The sequence below is a fragment of the Centroberyx gerrardi genome, chromosome 1 (assembly GCF_048128805.1).
Source record: "Centroberyx gerrardi isolate f3 chromosome 1, fCenGer3.hap1.cur.20231027, whole genome shotgun sequence".
NCBI lineage: Eukaryota > Metazoa > Chordata > Actinopteri > Beryciformes > Berycidae > Centroberyx > Centroberyx gerrardi.
The window spans coordinates 19,392,680-19,413,726 of NC_135997.1; the positions used below are offsets into that span (position 1 = coordinate 19,392,680).

Below are 21,047 nucleotides of genomic sequence, written 5' to 3' on the forward strand. Positions count from 1 at the left end.
TTTTATCATGACTGACACATTACATTCATTTTGCCTTGGAAAATATGCAACAGTATGCAGGATTTTGATTCAAAAGTCTCTCCATCTATCTATCTAGAAAATTCAAAGCTATCGTAAAAAAAAACTACTTTTATTGTCATTATAGCACAAATACGGAAATCAATTTAAAATATTTAAAAATAAATAAATAAAGAAGAAAGAATTAGCATCAGTTTCATGACCACAATGACCTTAGTTGTAGAACGATCTTATTATCAATTTGTTAATATATATATGTACAGTCTTTTATAATTAGTGTCTCTCTCTCTCTCTCTCTCTCCAGGTCAGTGTGTACCGCCACGGAGAGAAAATTCCTGAGGCGAAACCAACTCTGACCCCTAAAACCATCATCCCTCCCAAACTCCCCATCGAGCTCCCTCAGCCGAAGACCGCCGCTCCCAGCCCCGCCCCCTCCACTCCTAGCCCCGCCCCTCCTAAGGCAGCAGGAGGGAGGGGCATGAAGAGCCCCACCCCTACTAGGAGGAAGTAGAAGGACAGAAAGCAGGGAGACACACACTCACACACTGATGCACATATAGTCCACACATAAATTGAATTAAAGCCCTTATTGGCATCCAATACCTTGACTATATTAGATTACTATATTGTTTTGAATTGAATTAAATTGACTTGACTTGAAGCGCTAAGAGTCAGGATAAATAAAATGATAAATTAAAAAAAAGTAATGAAAAGCTGTGATATAAAGCAAATAAATGAAAAGTTGGGACATTATATAAAAAAACAAATACATATAGCCAGTTTATACCTGAGCATGACTGAACTGAACTGAACTGAACTGAACTGAACTGAACTGAACTGAAACTGGAATAAAATTTAAATCAGAATGAAACTGAAACTGGAATTTAATTGAAACAAGACAGACAGACTGAAAGCATAAGCTCTTATTTTCAGATTAGCCCTGTGTACAGATATAAGAAAATAAAAAAAAGAAGAAAAAACTACGTATATCTGGCTTAAAATAAAGATAATATTTTTGAAGCTAATAATTAAATACATACAGTATAGTTGAATGCATATTATATATAGAGCAAGTCAAGACTTTTGCTTAGAACGCTTTAGCACCATGAGAGCTACATCCCCCACTTTCCCAAAACATCTCACATTCAACTTCATCATTTTGTACTTTTGGTACAGAAGCTTTGACATGCGATCGTCAGCATCCTGCAGAAATGCCGCATTTCTGCTTTTCGGGAACTAAGAAAAACTGGGTGATTTTTTTTCTCATGTATCTTTGATGTTTTCCAACATATCGTCACTGCTTTGGCTCGGTCTCAGGGTCATGAAACTTCTTTTATACATGGAGGATTTCACTTACAGGTTAGTTTCAGAAAGATGCGTGGTTTCTGCAGGACGCTGATGATAAACCGTTCATTTCTGCCTTAAATGTGCCACATAGGCCTACCAGTATAGCTCCAAGACTCTTGGACGTCCATTGGCTTATAATGAAATGAAGATAATGTTACCATGCTATAATTTTTACCCTCTTCACAAAAGACAGACCAAACTGTCCATCATCGACTCTGAGTGTTAGCACCAAAGAAAGTTTTGGGGAAAATCTATTCTGTATTCTGCTTTAGAGCCAACTGTCAATTATGTACACTCTTCCTGGTTATCAGCCAATAGGAGAAACAGACAAGCTATCAGTAGGCAGGTTTAAAGGCTTGTGCCCAAGCGCAGGAAGTAGTGATGGCAGAGCTGATGAAAAGATGGCTGATGAGATTTGTGGTTCATTAAAGCTGGTGAGAGGACAAGAGCAGACGGAGGGGAGAGGAGAGGAGAGAGGGAGGGGCGGAGAGTAAATTCATTGTTTCTGTGTTTGCTGTTGCTAATAAAAGAAAGAGATTACACTTTGCTGAGCCTGTGTATTCTTTCTGTCAGAGAAAGAGACAGAAACAAGAGAGGGATTGAGAGAGAGAGAGGGTTTGAGGAATGGAGAGACTGAAAGAGAGAGAGAGACTGGAATTGTTATTTTGTGAGTGACCATTATTGTTGGTGATGTATGTCTGGCTCTGGCTATGTAAGACAAGTCTTATCATGCCGGTTAACAAGTTTGGAATGAATTGAATTGAGAGAGATTGAATGAAAAGACAAAGAGAAAAAAGGAGTGAAAGATAGAGAAACAAAGAGAAAAATACTGTTAGAGTGTGTGTGTGCGCGCGCGCGCGCTATACTGCTATTGCTGCTGTTGTCGTGTTTTGGCAATGTAAGACAAGTCTTATCCTGCCGCTAAAAACTTGTGTGGTGTGTGTGAGAGTGAGACAAAAAAAAGAGACAGAGAAAGAGATTGAGACTGTGTGTGTGTGTGTGTGTGTGTGTGTGTGTGTAAGAGAGATGAATGTAGATAATTGTGTGTTGTGTGGCAATAAAGGACTTGTGAAGTGCACTGACAGAAGAACAGAAGACAGGAAGAGAATGAGACAGATGTTCATTAGAAAGACAGACTGAAAGAGAGACTCAGATCTGAATCATTTTGATGTTTTGCTGTTCATCTGCTGTGAGATCATTTTCCTGACTTTTTAATTAATTTTCACATTTTTAATCAACATAATTACTGAGGATCCCGATGTTACCATGACAACTAACTTTTAATTTCTGTAAACTCTGTAAAGGACTCATCTCTGTGAAACACACAGACACAGATCTCACACTCACAGACACACAAATAGATACGAACACACATAGACACCACAGACACACACACACACACACTCACACAGAGGGCTCCTATCTAAATGGAATAGCTAGCCAGTACTGATAGCATGAAATTGTGTTTCCAAATATAACAGCGTGTCATTGGAGTGTGTGTGTGTGTGTGTGTGTGTGTGTGTGTGTGTGCGTGCGTGGTTTAGTGAGAAACAGACTATGTAGTATCTGCTTTTCTGTAGTCCACCACATGGGGGCACTATGGTAACATGCACACACACTCGCTCAGACAGTTACTAGTTTCATGCACATGCGCACGCTCGCACACATACACACACACACACACACACAGAGGGACACACATACACACACAGCCAGGCCTGTCCTAATTAAAGTAGCGCTGTTCAAACAATGAGATAAACTAGGAGAAGAGACATTCTGTGGGTGTCTAGTGACACACAGCCACATTTATAATACTGCTATTACACACACATATGCACACACACACACAAATATGCGTGTGTGCACATTTTTAATTTGCAATTTGCATTGTGGGGATAAATGCTGACAATTACTCTGATGATGATATTGATTACTGCTGATTTTCATCTAAACAAGAGAGGAGGAGAGAGGGGAGAGAGGGGCGGGAGAGGGAGGAGAGAGAGGAGGTAAGGGGGATGGAGAGGAGGGAGGGAAGGAGGGAGGAAGGAATTGAGGAAATGAAAAAGGAAGGAGTGAGACAGGAGACAGGGAGAGACAGATGATGAGAGAAAGACAAAGAGTATAATACACTATCCTGTCAGTTTGATTATAGATGATAATGTCTTCATATTCCCTGAGAAGCAGGACAGCTGTAGGAGGGAGGGAAGGAGAATGAGAGTAATGGGGAGAGGGAGGGGAGGAAAGTTGGGAAAAGAGCAGGGAGGGAGGAGAGAGGGCAAGGAAGAAGGGGGGGAGAAAGGATGAGAGGGGGAGGAAAAAGGGGAAAGAGTAGTGGAGGACAGGAGAGACAGAGGGAAACAGAGAGAGCGAGGTGGAGAGAGAGAGGTGGGATGATTAAAGCCGGGGACACACTTGAAGATGTTTAAAATCCTAACTCATCTTGAAAACCAATTGCATCACGCACATAATGACGGATTTCACAGATGTTTTGTCTCTCAGACGTAAATGTGCTCACTAGACGACTGGGAAAGGACAGGGTATCACTCAGGTAACAGTACAACTGAGATCCTGATCACTCCTGACACGTCACTGATGTCAGGACCTAGTCTCACAGGAACTCCCATCATCCAACATGACGCCAATCAAAACAACAATGGACACCACACTCAGCTCACTCTGCCTCACCACACTAAACTTTGCTCTCATTGGCTGTTGGCAGGCTCCGCTCTTAGGATGAATCTCTGGTCCTCACGCACCACAGGACTTGTTCAGGATCCGTGCAGATGTCAGGTTGTAAATGCCAAACATATTTGATATTATCAGGGCAGCTCAGATGAGCCTGCAAGTTGATCAGGATGTTTAAGATGGAATCTGTAAACCCCTCACACTACCAGATAATCTTGGCTGACCATCAGTCCAACTCCCGACTAAGGCCCTATCTACTAAATCTACTAAAGATCTGTGCTAGTGCAAATAGAATTGGGGGGGAATTGCAGGTTGATCTGGTTGTGCTGTTTTTTGCGCTTTGGCCCAATTACATATGCATTTGTGGGTGTTCCAAGGCTGAGGCGCAACATAAAGTGAGGTAATTATGTAAATTGGCAGGGGACGTGATCTCTCTATCATCTATTGATTGCGCACAATATTTAAGAAGGAAAAGTATGTCTAATTAGTTTGCGCATAGGATAGCTCTGCCAAGGCTGGACCTGGCCCCGACTCCGTCTCTGGCATCCGCTCCAAGATCAAGGGGACACAGTCATCTACAAACATGCACTCATTAGATTGCAGCCCTATTACAATTACAATTAGGTGTAAATGAGAATGTTGACTTAAAATGCACCATTTAAGCCTCATTGTCAAAGTAGCAGAAAGCGCACTCAATATCCAGACTATTACCTAAATATACAAAAAGGAAAAGTTGTATACTCTTCTCTCAATATTGACAGTTGTCTCAGCGACTGCTTGTGCAGTGTTTGTACATAATATTGTCACGACTGTGGAGAGGTATGTGCAGCTTCTCTAGTTATATTTAACCTCCACATGGTATCCATCCCTCCCACATCCCACACCTGTCACCTGCTTCTCATCCTGCACTTGCTCTTCCAAGGGAGTTGATGGCTCTTCTTCAGAAGGGTCACCAGTGGAGGCTTTATTTATGGCAAGCTTGGCTTTAGTTTGCCTCCTCATATTATACAATGTTTTTTTACCTCCGCCAAATCCTGCTTCTGGTGCCCAGCTGCATTCACTTTATTTGTTATGTTGTCCCAGAGTGCCTTTTTACGTGCTGGTAAAACACCTCTTCTTTGCAGCAGAGAGCTCTTTGGGGTTTTCTCCGCCACCAACGCTTCCAACTCCACTGGAGAGAAATCTGCTCTTCTTTTGCCCATCATTAACTTGCAGCTCACGGGGAAAATTGCAGCAATCGGGCTATTGTGCACATTGTTTGGCCCTTCTATTTGCATAGTTGCAATTCTAATAAATTATCTGCGCCTCTGCTCATTTGCATGCCCTACTTTATTAAATACCTTGTACAGGTGGGACCAATTGCTTTTGCGTTGCACCTGCGTTGATATTAGTAGATCCGGGCCTATGCCTCCAATCAGGATTTCCTTTACATTAGTTGGGACAGTCAAATCTGGTGTAAATTGGCCCAGTAATCCTCTAGTGAGTCCCCAGTCTTACCCTTGCCGCTTTCTTGCTCTGCCACACAAATGAAGTAGTGTAGATGTTCTAAACTCAAACCAATTACAGACGACGGATAGGACAGAGGGAGAGAGGAAGGAATGGTAAGAGGGAGTGAAAAAGTCAGAGGAGAGAGGGAAAGACGAGGCGAAAGGAAAGATGGGGGAGTGATGGAGGGAGAGATCAAGATAGAGGAGATAAGTTTTTGTTAGTCTGACTACAGCCCAATGTTCTATATTGTTCTTGTGTCATTGGTTCACTGGACTATTACTATAGTTTCATGAGATCCATGTACTATATTCAGCCTTCGCACAGAGGGAAAACTGCCAGCAATCTCTGTCACGCACAATGAGTTAATCAAGTAATTTATTTGTCATAAAGTTAGTGTACTCTCTCAGATGAATGTTTCTATGACACTGTATGTGTTGAGTAGTTGTCATGACCCTGGAGGCCATGCAACCCGTTCAGAACACTTTCTGTAAATTTCAAGGGTGCATTTGTGTCAAGTGGAAAATGACTCTCATCTTGATAGGAAGGCTAGCTCATTGGCCACATCTGGTATATTAGTAGTAATGGCATGTGATAGTCTGTAGGGAAATTCGCTTTTTGCTGGACTCCCTCTAAAGGGAAGGCAGAGTGCAGGCTCAGCTACAGACCAACTGCCCCAGAGCTGCTAAAGAGTCAGTGTCTTGCTAAAGGACACGGCAGGACGGATGCTAGGCGGCATGCGGACTTGAACCCTGGTCCTCTGGTTGAAGGACGGTCTCGCTACTCATAAGTCCTCATAGACATTAGACCCAGGAGCTTCATATGTACAGACGCAATTGAATTACAAAGGTGCGCTCTCTGCTGCTAAGGCCACCTTCTTCTCAGAGCTAAGGAACGCCAATAAAAACATCCCTAAGTTTCTATTCGACACGGTAGTGAAAAAAAAAACCTCCCTGACACTCAGCTGTTTATGCTCACCCTGTTTACTGCTAACGATTTTATACCACACTCCAGTATTAAAAACTTCACTCGTAAAAAATGCTGCTGCTAGAATATTATCTAGAACTAGAAAATTCATCACATTACACCCAGATCTGACTTTAAAGTGCTTTAAAGTCAGATCTTTAAAGTCAAGACTTTGAAGTCAACTCTTGGCTTGACTTTACCCTATGTCAGTGTATGGTGTTACTTCATATAAGCAATCTAAAAAGCATATGGCTTTGAAATATGTTGTAGTAAGCATTAACATATCTTGTTTGGCTTAATTTCACAAAAATCCATTCAGTATTATTTACATGAATGACAAAATTTGTTACCGAACTACGCTACCCAGCAGGCATTGAGGTAGTTGGAATGTTCCATCTCCTGCAAAGGGAACAAGCGGTAGCTAGCTAGCTGCACTTCACAGGCTACAGTGAAAAAATGACGGCAATTACTATCATGAGCCTGAACTATAGCAAAATCCCAAACTGCAGCTCAAGACATGTGCGACACCATAATCATAATAATAATAATAATATTAATAATAACTTTATTTGTATAGCACTTTTCTAAAAACAATGTTTACAAAGTGCTTTACATAAAATAAAACCCAAAAGCAGTGATGTGAAACTACCACAATGAATGATAGAAAAATAAAAATAAATAAAAAAATATATATAATAGAAAATAGGAATAAAAGGTAATATATGAGGTAAACAGGTACAACTAAAACCACACAAACAAACAGAGATACAATTAAAAACAGATCGAACTTTACATAAAAGTGTGTGCCGAATTTTTTTTAAATAAAAAATAGTAATAAAAGGTAATACAAGAGATAAACAGGTACAACTAAAAAAACAAACAAACGGAGATACAATTAAAAACAGATGGAACTTTAAAATGAAAGTGTGTGGCAAAACACAAGAAAGCAATAAAATGGAGATACAGGTACAAGTAGGCTACACTACCATTCAAGAGTCCGGAACCACCAAGAAATCTCCATGCCCCCGAAAGAGACCGATACCCCAATCCACCAGGGCAGCACCAAACCGATCAGAAATACAGCCAAGACACCGACAATGCCACAAACCACTACCTCTACTCCAAACGATTGCTCCACTCCCCAAACCCCCCGCCCATCAAAGAATCCCCCATGCGCAGCAGCGACAGCCCCGTAGACCCCAGGCCCCCAAGACACCCGGCGAAGCCCCACCCCACGCCCCCTGCAGCACCCGCCACCGGCGCAAACGGCCCACAGGGCATCCCCCACGGACCCCACGATCAAGCCGCCCCCACAAAAGCCCGACAGGACCCAGACCGGGCGACCGCACCGGCCAACCCACCAGAGACAGCACCTGTCTCCACAAACCCGCCAGCCGACCGCCGCCCCAAGAGATGAAAGCCACCCCAAGCGCGACACCGCCAAGAAACCGAAGACCGCCACACAAAGGCGCACACCCCAGCATGAAATCCCCAGCCTCCCGGCAACCCCATGCACGGAAACAGCCCCCATCCCCCAAAACAACAACCAACCGCCGAGTCAGGAGAGACGAGCACCGCCTCCGACAAAACCGCCCGATCCAAACCCCATCGAGCCCCCGCGGGAAACAGCTCGCACGCAAGGCCCGCGAGAAACACCCCACAAGCCAATCGCACCCATGGCAAGCGCCACAGGAAGCGCGCAGCAAAACCCCAACCGAGAATCCCGAAAGCCCGACAGCCAGAACGCCCAAGGCCAGCAAAGATGAACAGAAAGTCCGAAGAACAGAACAGCCACCCGAAAACAGAGGCAGCAGTCCGCAACACCATCACTGCCCCGGCTGCACTCCCCGACCAGTTCAATGCCACCCCAGCGAACAAAAGCAGGAAAACCCCCCCAGGAAACACAAAAACCCCTCAGTGATTCCAAACTCCCAAACAGCAGTGCATAGGGAGTGATTCACATAAAAGCCTGTTTATATAAGTGTGTTTTTAGAAGGGATTTAAAAGATGAAACTGATTTAGCTAGGCTAATTTCCTCAGGCAGGTCATTCCAAAGTCTAGGCGCCCTAATAGAGAAAGCGCAGTCACCTTTAGTCTTGAGCCTTGACTGTGGAACAACCAAAAGGGCCTTGCCTGAGGATCGAAGGCTGCGTTCCGGCTAATAAAGAGTTAAAAGGTCAGCAATATAGGTAGGGGCTAGACCGCTCTGTGCTTTAAATGTAATCAGTAAAATCTTAAAATTAATTCTAAATCTTACTGGTAGCCAGTGCAGATGTGCTAAGACTGGGGTAATATGGTCTCTAGTGCCAGTTAAAATTCTAGCTGCAGCATTTTGAACAAGCTGGAGACGTGAGATTGATTTTTGACTGAGGCAGGTAGAGAGAGAGTTGCAATAGTCTAGACGAGATGAAATAAAAGCATGAATTACCTTCTCTAAATCAGCATGAGATAAAAATGACTTGATTTTTGATATATTTCTTAGTTGAAAGAAGCAGGACTGCACGACTCTCTTTACCTGCTCCTCGAAAGTCAGGTCACTGTCAAAAATCACTCCTAAGTTTCTGGCCACAGGCTTTATGTTAGATGATAAGTCACCTAGATCATGTAAAAAAAAAAAAAAAACACACACACACACACATACACACACACCCGTGACCCTGAATAGGAATGCGCCAGTAAAGAAAATGAATGGTCGTTTGTGAAACTTACTCTGTGAGAATGGGAGTGTGTGAGAATGATAGCATATGTGATTTTAACTTCAGCTCCCTCTTCCTGGAAAGCTGACTCTTTTGGAGATGGAAGGTTCTCATCTGACAGCAGTGTTCTTCCACCCCCACAGCTGAATTACTGAAAAAATGAACTGCATATTACCATACTTTTCTCAGTCTGTCTACCTCCCTCCCTCTCTTTCTCCCTCTCAGTCCTATCTCTCTGCTCTCTCTCCATTTCTCCATCCCCCTTCTTCTCTCTCTCTCTCTTTCATTCTTTCTCTGTCGGTCTGTCTCTCCCCCCGTTTCTTTCTGTTCTCTCAACAAAATAACTATACTTCCCCTCTCTCCCTTCCTTCCTTCCTCTTCTTCTTCTTCTTCTTCTCTCTTTTGGTTTCTCCTCCCTCCCTCTTCCTCGCGCTCTCTCCAATCACTGTGAAATTGCAAGGCGGCTGGTTGGGGACTTTTCTGACGGAGAAATTTGGCTCCGATCAGAATCACTAGCTAGTATTCCTGCATTCCTTACCCAATTTAAATGATTTTGCAGCTTCACAGGCACACCCACCCAGACAGCCAGACATACTGATGTTAATACTTTGCAAGTCTCTCTCACCCTCTTTCTGTCTCTCTCTCTCTTTCTCTCTCTCTCTCACACACACACACACACACACACAGAATACACACTTCACACCTACAAGTGGTGATTGGCATGGTGCCAACAAGCAGGAGCCAATACAATCGCTTCGCTGCCTCCCTTAGCTGAAAAAACAGATCAGAGAGAGAGAGAGAGGGGCTGCAGAAGGAGGGAGAGACAGAGATGGGAAGGCAGATAGACGACAAGACAGATAGACAGACAGACAGTGGAGTTAGTTTGAGTTAATGTGAGTATTTTATAACAGTATGTTGTATTTTTTATGCTGTAGTTGCTTCCCACAGCTGTGTATTTTCTAAGTATTGAATTATATTGCTTACTATTTAAGAAATATATGAAGCTTTGACAAGTCTTAAAACCATCACTGGAAAAGAGCCTCTCTTGGCTCGGGGCCGATAACACCACCACCACCAACACCATCATCATCATTATCATCATTGCCATCTTCGTCATCAGACTCAGCACAGTTTGTGTCCAAGTGGAAAACAACTTGAGGCAGCAAGCAAGCTTGATTCCCAATGGGATTTTCTTTTCACTTTAAAATTACAGCTTAATGATAATTTGCACAATATGAGGTGATGCAATAGACTGTAGTAGTTATTTGATTGGGCCTATGCATATTTGTACAAAATGTTAAGAAGTCCTACCAGTGCCACCTTGCCAGTGAATTTTAGATTTAAAACACTGCTAAGGACAGTTTTAACACCTTGTATTATTTGGCAATGTCTGCATTCACTCCGGCCTAAATAGCCTAAATGCTATGTAACTATATGCTGTAAATCTATTTCTTCATCCTAGTGCTCTACTTGTGTTGCGGAATGCGTTATTATGCACATAGTCGCCATAATGTCAGACTGTGCAATCGGACCTCTTTAGTAGACTACTGGGGTAAGTGTGCAATTCTAAATCAATATTGGCCAAATACCGAAATGCCATTCTGAGGGTCTTTTCATGGCTTGGTTACAGTGTTTTTGATACATGATATTATTGTTTTAGCTTTGTCTAGTGTGACCAATGTGCCTTGAATTATGTAAAACTCTGCTGAGATTCAGTGTAAAACTGAGAGCATGAATTAATAAAGTCAAAGTCAATGTGCCTATTTCCTTCCACATCTCATGTCCAGGACTTCTGTGCGCCTCAGAAACAGTGCAGTCCCTGATGTGTGTCAACATGTCCACACCACACAGACAAAGGAAGCTGTCCAGTCTGCTGGCCATTTTCATTTTTTGCATGATGTGTGGGGCCTGCAGTCTCCGTGGGAACATCATGTGAAGTCTACTGGGCTGCACCTTGCCTGTCTGGAGCCGTCCTTTGCCGTCTCTTTTCTCACCGCAGCCATGGGAAGTGCAGGTGAGGACTGTGCAACTGAAATTCTTCTTATCCGTTTGCGTTGAACTGGAGGTGACACATCCACAGGAGTCTGCTCAGGTTCACGCTCGGATTCAGATGAAGACTTCATGAGCATCCATGCGCTTTCTGTGGTGTAGTCTCACAGTGTTTTCTCAGGTGGATTATAAACACTACCTTTCCTTTCTTACTGAATTACGTGCACAATTATGCATTCACACCTCCCTCCCTCACTAAATAGTCTTCATCATCTTCATCCCACTAATGTTCTGAAAGCACGTGAGTAATTATGTGTGAACGTGGTTTCAATGGCGATGTCTTGATGCGTAAATGCGCCATTCAGCGCTCTGGAGGAGAGCGAGGGACATTCACACTTCTGGGTACAAAACGCCCAGTGGCGTATTGTGTGGCGCTAATGAGGTTGTTATGTGTGAAAAAAACAACTGTGACAAGACTCTGTAGTTACTCTCCAAGTGGATTTTTTAGAACTTCAACAACACAGGTATGTAAAGTCAAAATATTTGGAAAAAGTCAGAAATTTACAATACTGGAATACTTTTATTTTTAAATCTCAACACCCAGTGATGTCAGCCCATTGTACTTCTAATGGACCACAATGGAAATAAGTCGGTAACGCTTTATTTTACAGCCCGCTAATTACGTGTAATTAGTTTGTAATTATGGGGTACTAATAAAATAACAATGCTGTAGTTACAAGGTAACAAAACAAGAAGTCCGGGAATTAAGGGGTAACAATTTTGTAATTATGAGAGATTTATAAGGGGGTGTAACTATTTTTGTAATTACTGTATACTTAATAAATAATTAATAAATTATAAATAATAATAAATAATAAATAATACATAATTAAATGTAATTAGGGGGGACAAAACAAATGTTATTGGTGCTTGTTCCCTGTAGTAAAACAGCCACATTTAGAGTAAATATTGATTATATTGTTAGTAATAGAGATATAGAAAATGTTAATGGCCCACATATATTTGCTAATATATATTTGCTAACTTTCACTACTTTAGGCTACAGGTTACCCATAACTGCAGGAATAAAGGTGTGTTTTGAAGAAAGGCGCAAAGACACTATAACAGTAGTGTGCAAATAAATGTATTTAAATAAAATGATTCAGTTGTTCAACTGTGTAAAGTGGATAGGAAGATGACAGGAGTTCAGCAGTGGACTGCAGGTGAGAGGGTGTTCAAGCAGGGCTTTGGCTCATCTGCTTCTGTTTGGCAGGTCTGTTGGAGTGGCGTCTCTGCTGTTGCAGCCATGTTGTCTGCAGATTTCTTGTTCTTCCTCCGGAATATGCGGGATAGCCAAGAACAGAAGCCACGCTTCTTCTTCTTTGGTTTTGTCAACAGGCTGTCTTTGGCACTGGAACTCTGAGGTCCTGTAGGTTTGACCAGTTGGACAGGTGGAAGTGTCTTTTCCAGGGTCAGACTGGACAGATCCTTGGTGTCCTTTACAGTTTCAACCACAAGGCCTGGTGGAGCTTTGACCTCAACCTGGATGGCTGGAGCCTGGGATTGCTGAAGCAGGTCGGTTGATCCTTCCTTAAGCAGGTGAATCAGGGTGTATTCAGCAAGAGAGACAGGGAGAGCCTCCTCTGAGGTGGAGATATTGTCAGGTCCAGCAGAGAGGACCGTGACTTTTGTTCCCTCACAACATTCAGATTGATGCAGGACGGTGACAGAGCTTTCAGCAGCAGCCTCAATCTGTGCACAGGAGTTGACAGTTTCCCTCTTGATGATAAAAGGACATTGTTCTTCCTCCGTCTCCAAGTTCTGGAGGAACAGCATCAGTTTAGAATCAGCTTTGACGATTGGCTCCCATTCATCAAGATGATCTTGAGTAGGGGCATGGTGTGCAGCGCAGGCAGCCATAAATGTAGAACTCACTGTTGAGGAAGCATAGATGTGCTTTTCACAAGGTTCCTCCTCATCCAGAAGGACAGAGAGGAACTGCATCAGGTGAGAATCAGTGCTGCTGACAACAGGTTCCCATTTGTCAAGCTGGTCCAGAGTCGCCCCATGATGTGGGGAGCAGTCAACTACAAATCTAGAGAGATGTAATGAAGCGTAGAGGAGCTCCTCACCAAATCCCTCCTTCTTCAAGTCAAAGTGTGATTTGACTACTGGCTCCCACTCATCCAGGCAGCCCAGAGTGGATCCACAGGGTGAGCAGCAGTCAGCCACAAATCCAGATGTGTCACCTGGGGGAGCATAGAGGTATCTCTTTCCAACTGCCTCCAGGTGGTAGTCATCGTCAAAACCAATGGGGGAGTGCTGAAGCAGCCTCAATCTCTCAGTGATTTTGAAGTCATCAGTCATTTGAGCCTCATGGGACGGAGCCTCAACAAGGCGGAGCAGGTTAGATTGAGCCTCAACATGCTGAGCTGGGTGGATGGATGCTCCAGCATTATGTAATACTGTGTCTTCGGTCATGAGAGGAGACTCTTTCTCTGTGGGAGGAAGGTCTCCTTTGTTCATATCCAAGAGAAGTTTGTATGCTAATGAAACTGTGCTGGCTATTGGTTCCCATATATTGAGGCTCTCAAATCCACAAGCAGGTTTGGAGCCGAGAACAACAGCAGACTGAGGTGAAAGGTCACAGTCGAGCTCAGCAGTCACTCCAGAGAAACTAGAGACTTCAGCATAAAGATAATGCTCCTTATTCAGGATTTTCACAAACATGCAGTTGATGTTTTCATGGCGATCGTCATTAAGGGCATTGAGTTGAGCGACCATTTGCATGGATGCTGAAAGAAATGCAATGGCAATATCTTAATAATCAAATAACCATAAGGCCACCTGATGTAGCTTCATTCAAGGTCAACATGCTTCATCATAGCTTCATCTTATGCCTTTCATCATAGTTTTGTTTCAACAACAAATCTAACTGTGAATTTACAATGTAAATCAAACTAATTACATTATTGTACCCTGTAATTATTTTTTAAGTATGCAGTAATTGTGAAAACAGTTACATAACTACCATGTAAGTCTCTCATAATTACAAAATTGTTACCCCTTAATTCCCGGACTTCTTGTTTTGTTACCCCGTAACTACTGCATTGTTATTTTACTGGTACCCCGTAATTACAAACTAGTTACACCGTAATTAGTGTGCTGTAAAATGAAGTTAGTTGACTTTTTATACTGTATATTGTATGTTGCTATAAACCAAACTAAACTGACCTAAACTAAATGAAACAAAACAAATTACTTGAGTTATACTTTATATTTTGAGATCTAAATATAGCCCATTAATGTAGCAAACTACAGTAGCGTGAGATCAAATCTTGCTAGCATCTTTGACACTGAGTGAAAACATGGTTACAATGCACTTTGGGACAAATCACTTAAAGGAATAGTTCAGTAGAAAATTCAGTCATTATCTACTCACCCTCATGCCAGTTGAAACTCTGGTGAAGTTTGTTAGTACATAAAACAATCCCAGAGCTTCCCAGCACAACTTTGTAGCAGTGTTGTTGAGAAACTGAAGTCGTTGGGGACCGATCTTTCGAAAAAGAACATAAAATATCCATGCCTGAAGTATAGTGTTAGAGTGAGCAGATGTCTGAAAGTCTGATGAGTATGTGGATAGTGTTATGAGTCCCTTTCAGCAGAGTTTTCAGTTTGTGTGACTAGGAGTGTAAAACACGGAAGTGGAGGAGATTCACGACTGCACACGCGCAACTTTTTTTTTAGATCAACTGGCTGTGAAGATTTGCTCTAAATAATGGCGTCCATATCTATCTTTTTCGCTCACTGTGCGATCTTTGGCTTCAGGAGACTTGGATTATGCTGCAAGAGCTGTATGGAGTAATTTTAAGGATATTTTCTGTTCTTTTTCTGCTCGTTTCAGAACTCCAAAGATCAGTCCCCAACAAGTTCTTTTTGGAGAACGCTGCTACGAAGGTATGCTGGGAAGCTCCGGGGTTGTTTTATGGACTTAGATTAGGGGTTTCTGGCACAACTTCACCTACTTCCAAGGTGCATGGAGAAGGGAAAAAGTAACTAGTAAAAGGTCTAAAAAGGTCAAAACTCCAGCAACACTTGTAGTATACAGAACAACTTTATTGTTGGACCAACACGTTTCAGCTTGTGGCCTTCATCAGGGTCATTGTTTTATGGACTTACAAACTTCACCAGAGTTTCAACAGGCATGAGGGTGAGCAGATAATGACTGAATTTTCATTTTTGGGTATTTAACTATTCCGTTAACATGTAGGCTATGTTTGGGAAATGCTTGTCACTGAGTGGTTTGTACACATAACAAAAAGGCCTAAGTGCACGACTACTAGTTATTGGTAAAAAAGGGCCCATTAGATTAGTTTTTGTGGGTTGGTCTGCACCCGTACAAACATGCAGTGAGCTAAATGCCTTGGTGTCCCTCTGGTCAGCGAGGTCAGCTTGTGTCCAAAAACTAATTGGGTCAAATCCAGCTTTTCGCAATCTGAAGAGAACCACTAAAGTCCAGAGGAGACCTGTCAGTGCTGTGTTAAAGTGTGTTTTAATATGCATGCATGGACACGAGTGTACAACGCCTGTGGTTGTGACCTTACAATTAGAGGAGAGGACTCATGCCCACAAGGTCCTGGGGTTCAAATCCCCCGGGGGCAGTCTAATGAGAAAAACTCAAATCCACAACGCAGCTGCTGTCACTCTATACATTATGTGTATATTAGTATGCATCGTTTCAGGTAGTGCAGGTAGGCTACAGTATGTGTCCTGCATGGCATGGTGGGTCAGCAGGTTAAGGTGCATGTCATGTACTCACAAAGTCCTGGCTTTGAGGCTAATGTCATTTTCTCTTTCTTCCTCTCTCTCCCCCTCTCTCTCTTTAATCTTTCTTGTCTCGCCATCCATCCAATAAAACAGAAATGACTCAAAAGTTACAACATTTCAGATAAAAGCCGTCAGGTTCTCTCCCCTCTCTCTTATCTGTTTTTGGTCTCACAATATTAAATAATATCACTAACTTAGAACTTTTTTTAACCCGTTGTGGTACAGATCCTCCCTCTCCCTGTGTTTTCTGGATCATAAAGATTGAAGATTTTCTTAGCTTTACTGAGGTTCACCAGTTCAGAAGATATCGGTAAGTCTTTTAACCCTTGCCCAAGTCTTCTGTGTGGCTTTAGATTAGCTGAAACTTTAATGATCCCTGTGGAGAATTTACCCTGTGAAAATGTTCTTACTTTCTAAACTTGTGCTGAGCAGTGAAAGGACCCGGTCCAAATCATTTCAGTGGATCTGGGTAATATTTTTACTCCTGGGTCTTCCATGCAGTTTCTCCCTGTTCTGTCTGACACTTTTTGAATTGGGTGTTAATTGTAGAGCTACACGTTTCAGAACCAGTTCAGAAAATCACAAGCATTTTTAATCAATTTGCATTCATTATGTATGCATTACATACTGTAACTATGTTGGAAAAAACAAAACATTCTACTATGGCATTAGGAAAATGATATGACAATCGCGTACTATTACTTAAAAATACAGCATGCAATATTATGGCTTTTGAGAATATGACATATTTACCAATCAGCATTTGAAGAGACGCACAAGATGAGAGGCAAAGAGAATGAGAAACAGAGAGAGAGTAAGAGGGTGAGGGAGAGAAAGACAGAGAAACAGTGAGATAGACAGAATGAGAGAGAGGGAGATAGAAACAGAGAGAGGGAGACAGAAAGAGAGAGAGAAAGAGAGAGAGGGAGACAGAAAGAGAGTGAGGGAGACAGAAAAAGAGAGGGAGATAGAAACAGAGAGAGGGAGATAGAAAGAGAGATAGAAAGAGAGAGGGAGATAGAAAGAGAAAGGGGGACAGAGAGAGAGAACGAGACAGAAAGAGAGAGAGAGAGGGAGAGAGATAACAGGACACTGAACAAAATGGTAGGTGAATTCAAAACATAAAAGGCCAAGAAATATTTACAGTCAGTTGTTTAGTGATGATGTGGTGGAGTTTTGTGTGTGTGTGTGTGTGTGTGTGTGTGTGTGTGTGTGTGTGTGTGTGGCGGCAGGATGTTGTTGCTCCCGGCGGCCGGCCCGTACTCTTCCCCCGTCGAGGTCGATCATTGTCAAGAAGACCGCAGCTCCTCAATAAATACACACACACACACACACACATACACATACACACACTCTTGCTCTCTCTCTAGTAATATGAGGGTCAGGTTTGCAGTCACCCGTGCCTGTCTGCCTTTTTTATTCTTGTTTTCTCTCAAATACACACACAGACTGAAAGACAACAACAACAAGCTGTAATAAAACAAAATACATGCACATAACAAAGCACTGTGTCGGGACTTTTCAACCTCAGGACTGAGCTACATTTTACGTCACATAAGTGACGATGCATTTTGAGTGTTTGTTTGCATATAGACGTGTTTTCAAGTGTGTGTTTGTATGTGCGTGTGTTTCATGTGTATGCTCAAACCCAGAGGGGAAATAAGAGCAGCAGCCATCTTTCCAACCTGCGGGGGACAGAGGGAAACAAATGATTTATTTTATCAATCCTTTCAAAAGACATCAAGATCAGAAATGTGACTGTATGAAATATACAATACACAGTTTAGAGGAAAGTTTGATTGTATGAACATATCTTCTTGAAGGGTCTGACTTGTAGATTGAAAACAAGCTTGTTGAAGCTTCTCTCTCTCTCTCTCTGTCTCTCTCTCTGTCTATCTGTCCATCCGCCCACCAGTCTCTCTTTCTGCATCTTAGCATTAAAAATGTATCCAATTCTCACCATATTAAAGTCTGTTGACAGCGGAGAGGGACCAACAAGATAAATCCGACATACCTGACATCATGACAGGCCAACAAAAATATGAGATAGACTGATAGGCGTTTAGATCTAAAAACGTGGTTTTGATCTGAATCTAGTGTGTGACACAACTGCGCACCACACCTGCATGTTTTTCTCACCATATTCACAATAACAGGTGTATACATTTTGAGTGGGTTAAAAACAAACCTGCCTTGTGATTTTAATTTCACATCTAAAGCAACCGAGAAGCTTCAATGATTGGATAAATACTTGTTTGTGATGCTGTTCTTTTTATCAAAGTCAGACAACAATCTGATCTGATTCCTGAGGAAACTACTTTAAATATGAATACCAGAGAATGTAAACATGCACACATTTCGAAATTCAGTCTGTATCTTTGATCTCTCTCTCTCTCTCTCTCTCTCTCTCTCTCTCTCTCTCTCTCACACACACACTCACACACACACACACACACACACACACACACACACTCACACAATACAGTAATAGCCACTGTACCAGTGAATACAATCCAATGATTTCCCTACTTTCACCAAGTACTTTATTTTACCCATTCAACCATTATAAGGTCAGAAGTACACACGCATGCATACACACACAAACACACACACACACAAATCCACACTATACAATGTAGGGGGATTAAAGAATGTGGATTGTATGTGCATCCGGTTGGAGCACAAAAACAAGAAATGTACTCTGTGTGTGTGTGTGTGTGTGTGGAGGGGGGGGAGGTGTTTGTAAATGAAATGTTCACACAAGCTTGTGTGTGTACATGTGTGTGTGTGTGTATGCCTGTTTACTTGTGTTTATGTGTGTTGTACATGTGTGTGTGTATGCAAATGTGTGTGCATGTGTGTGTGTATGCCTGTTTGCTTGTGTTTATGTGTGTGTGTGTGTGTGTGTGTGTGTTTTTTGTGTCCTAGTTCCCAATCAAAGGCAAATGCCAGCATGTGTGTTTGTGGAACACTTACATAATGTTGTAGAGGTAGCTAGGTACAGAGATGGTGTGTGTGTGTGTGTGTGTGTGTGTGTGTGTGTGTGTAAACTCTAGCAGAACACGCCAGCTGTTTTGGTTACCTGAACAGCAAAGGCCAGCAACCCCCTCCATCCCCTTCTCTTTCTGTCTCTCTCTCCCTGCATCCCCTTGTCTTTCTGTTTCTCTCTCTCTTTCTGTCCCCTTCGACCTCTGTCTTTCCCTCTACCTTTCTCTCCCTCTCTCTGTCTGCCTCTCTCATCCTCTATGTCTCTCTGTATTTCCTCTTCTCTGCACACTGAATTGATAATATTTGTTGAGCTTAACGGGGGATTTTTCATAACTAGCCATGGAGCGAGTCCCAGTGTTTGCTCTGCTGGCTGCACTGCTGCTGCGCCACAAAGCCATTGTTCTCCTTTCAGCCGTGCTCAGGTGGAAGTGATGCTCTACCAACGCTTGTTTGAGGAACAGTCAAAGTTTTGTGTGTATTTTTCTAGGTTCATTTTACTCCATGTAATTTTTAGGAGGATTTTTATGGAAAGAGATGAATGCCAGCAGAGATTGTACTGGAATTGCATACATTTGAATTTGTCGTGCTCATATTTAACTGTTGAATTAAAAAAAAAAAAGAATTTGTTGAATAAACCTCAATAAAACAGCTGTGCTGAGCCTCTGTTGACACTCCCAAAATTGAACCAAAATTCGGAGCAGACACATCAAGGTAGTTTGACGCTCTACTGGATGTCTTGAGTGCACGTTTGGCCATTGAATTTGAAAAGGCGCACATCTGACGCTTCCAATGTTTTTCTGGCTTAAGGCTTCATCACAGGCTGAGGAGAGGAGTAAGGCACAGTGCCACATGGCTTGTGTTTGGCTGTGAAGAGTGGGATGGGCCCACTGGGTGGGTCCTCAGAGGAGGCAGCTGTATTCCAGTTGTCACTTAGGGAAGCTGAATCTTAATTACGAATACTGAATTTAAATTGGGAAAACCAAATTGATATTAGAAGTTAAATTCAGTAATAATCACATTTAATTTTGAGAATTTTCAATTGCATTCAACTTCAAATTGTGCTGTATAACTTAAATTTTTTTAATCGCTGATTAACCAAATATTTTTTTTTATTTAGTGGCTCAGTATGAGCATGACAATATGAGCATGACAAATGCAAATTCATGCCAACCCAAGTCATGGTAGCAATGGCTTAAAGTATCTTCATGATGGCAGCAGGATGGCGTACTGATTAGGGAGACCATCCTTCAAATGGAGATCCTGAGTTCAACCTCCATGACAGCAAACGTCCCCCTGCTGAAGTGTCCTTGAGCAAGACACTGAATCCCTACCAGCTCCAGGAATGCTGATCTGTAGCGAAAAGATGAAGTTCTCCTTCAGGTGGTTTTAGGGGTGTGTGTATGTTGTCATATCATAGTCCTGTATATCTATATGTGTGTATAGGTATGGGTATATGTAAGTATGGATGTATGTGTATGTGTGGACATGTGCATGTATATGTATATACACTACCAGTCAAAAGTTTGGACACACCACATTTTTCTTTATTTTTACTATTTTCCACATTTTAGAATAATAGTAAAGACATCAAAACTATAAAACAGCACAAATGGAATTATGCAGCGACCAAAAAAAGTGTTAAACAAATCAAAACTATCTTATATTTTAGATTCTTTGAAGTAGCCGCCCTTTGCCTTGATGGAAAGGAAAAGGCTTTGGAAAGAAATTCATACATGGGCATCAACTTCACTATTTATATTTGTCTAAGAAACACATTTCAAGCACTTAAGCATAAGCCTTTAGATCAAAATGGCTTTAAGATAATGAAAATCATAGTACATTCAATCAGGTGTTTTTTACTGGTAGTGTATATGGATATTATATATGCATGTATATGTGTGTATGGGTGTGTATATCTATATACTGTATAGGTATGCATGTTACATGTGTGTATATACGTATTATGCGTATGCTCCCCCCCCCCCCCTTTTTTTTTGTTTTTTGTTTACGTTTGTTGTTTTCCGTTTGCGGTTTCTTTGATAAATT

General features: G+C 42.1%; 1 protein-coding gene across 1 annotated transcript in view; it reads left to right on the top strand.

Moving 5' to 3' along the window:
- The window catches only part of myom2b (myomesin 2b), a 30,227-nt gene extending 29,650 nt beyond the window's left edge, over positions 1-577 (top strand). The window contains exon 38 of the mRNA XM_071907070.2: positions 323-577. Coding sequence (XP_071763171.2) covers positions 323-529 — 207 coding nt within the window. The 3' untranslated portion in view covers positions 530-577. The remainder of the gene's footprint in view (positions 1-322) is intronic.
- The last annotated feature ends 20,470 nt before the right edge of the window (positions 578-21,047 follow it).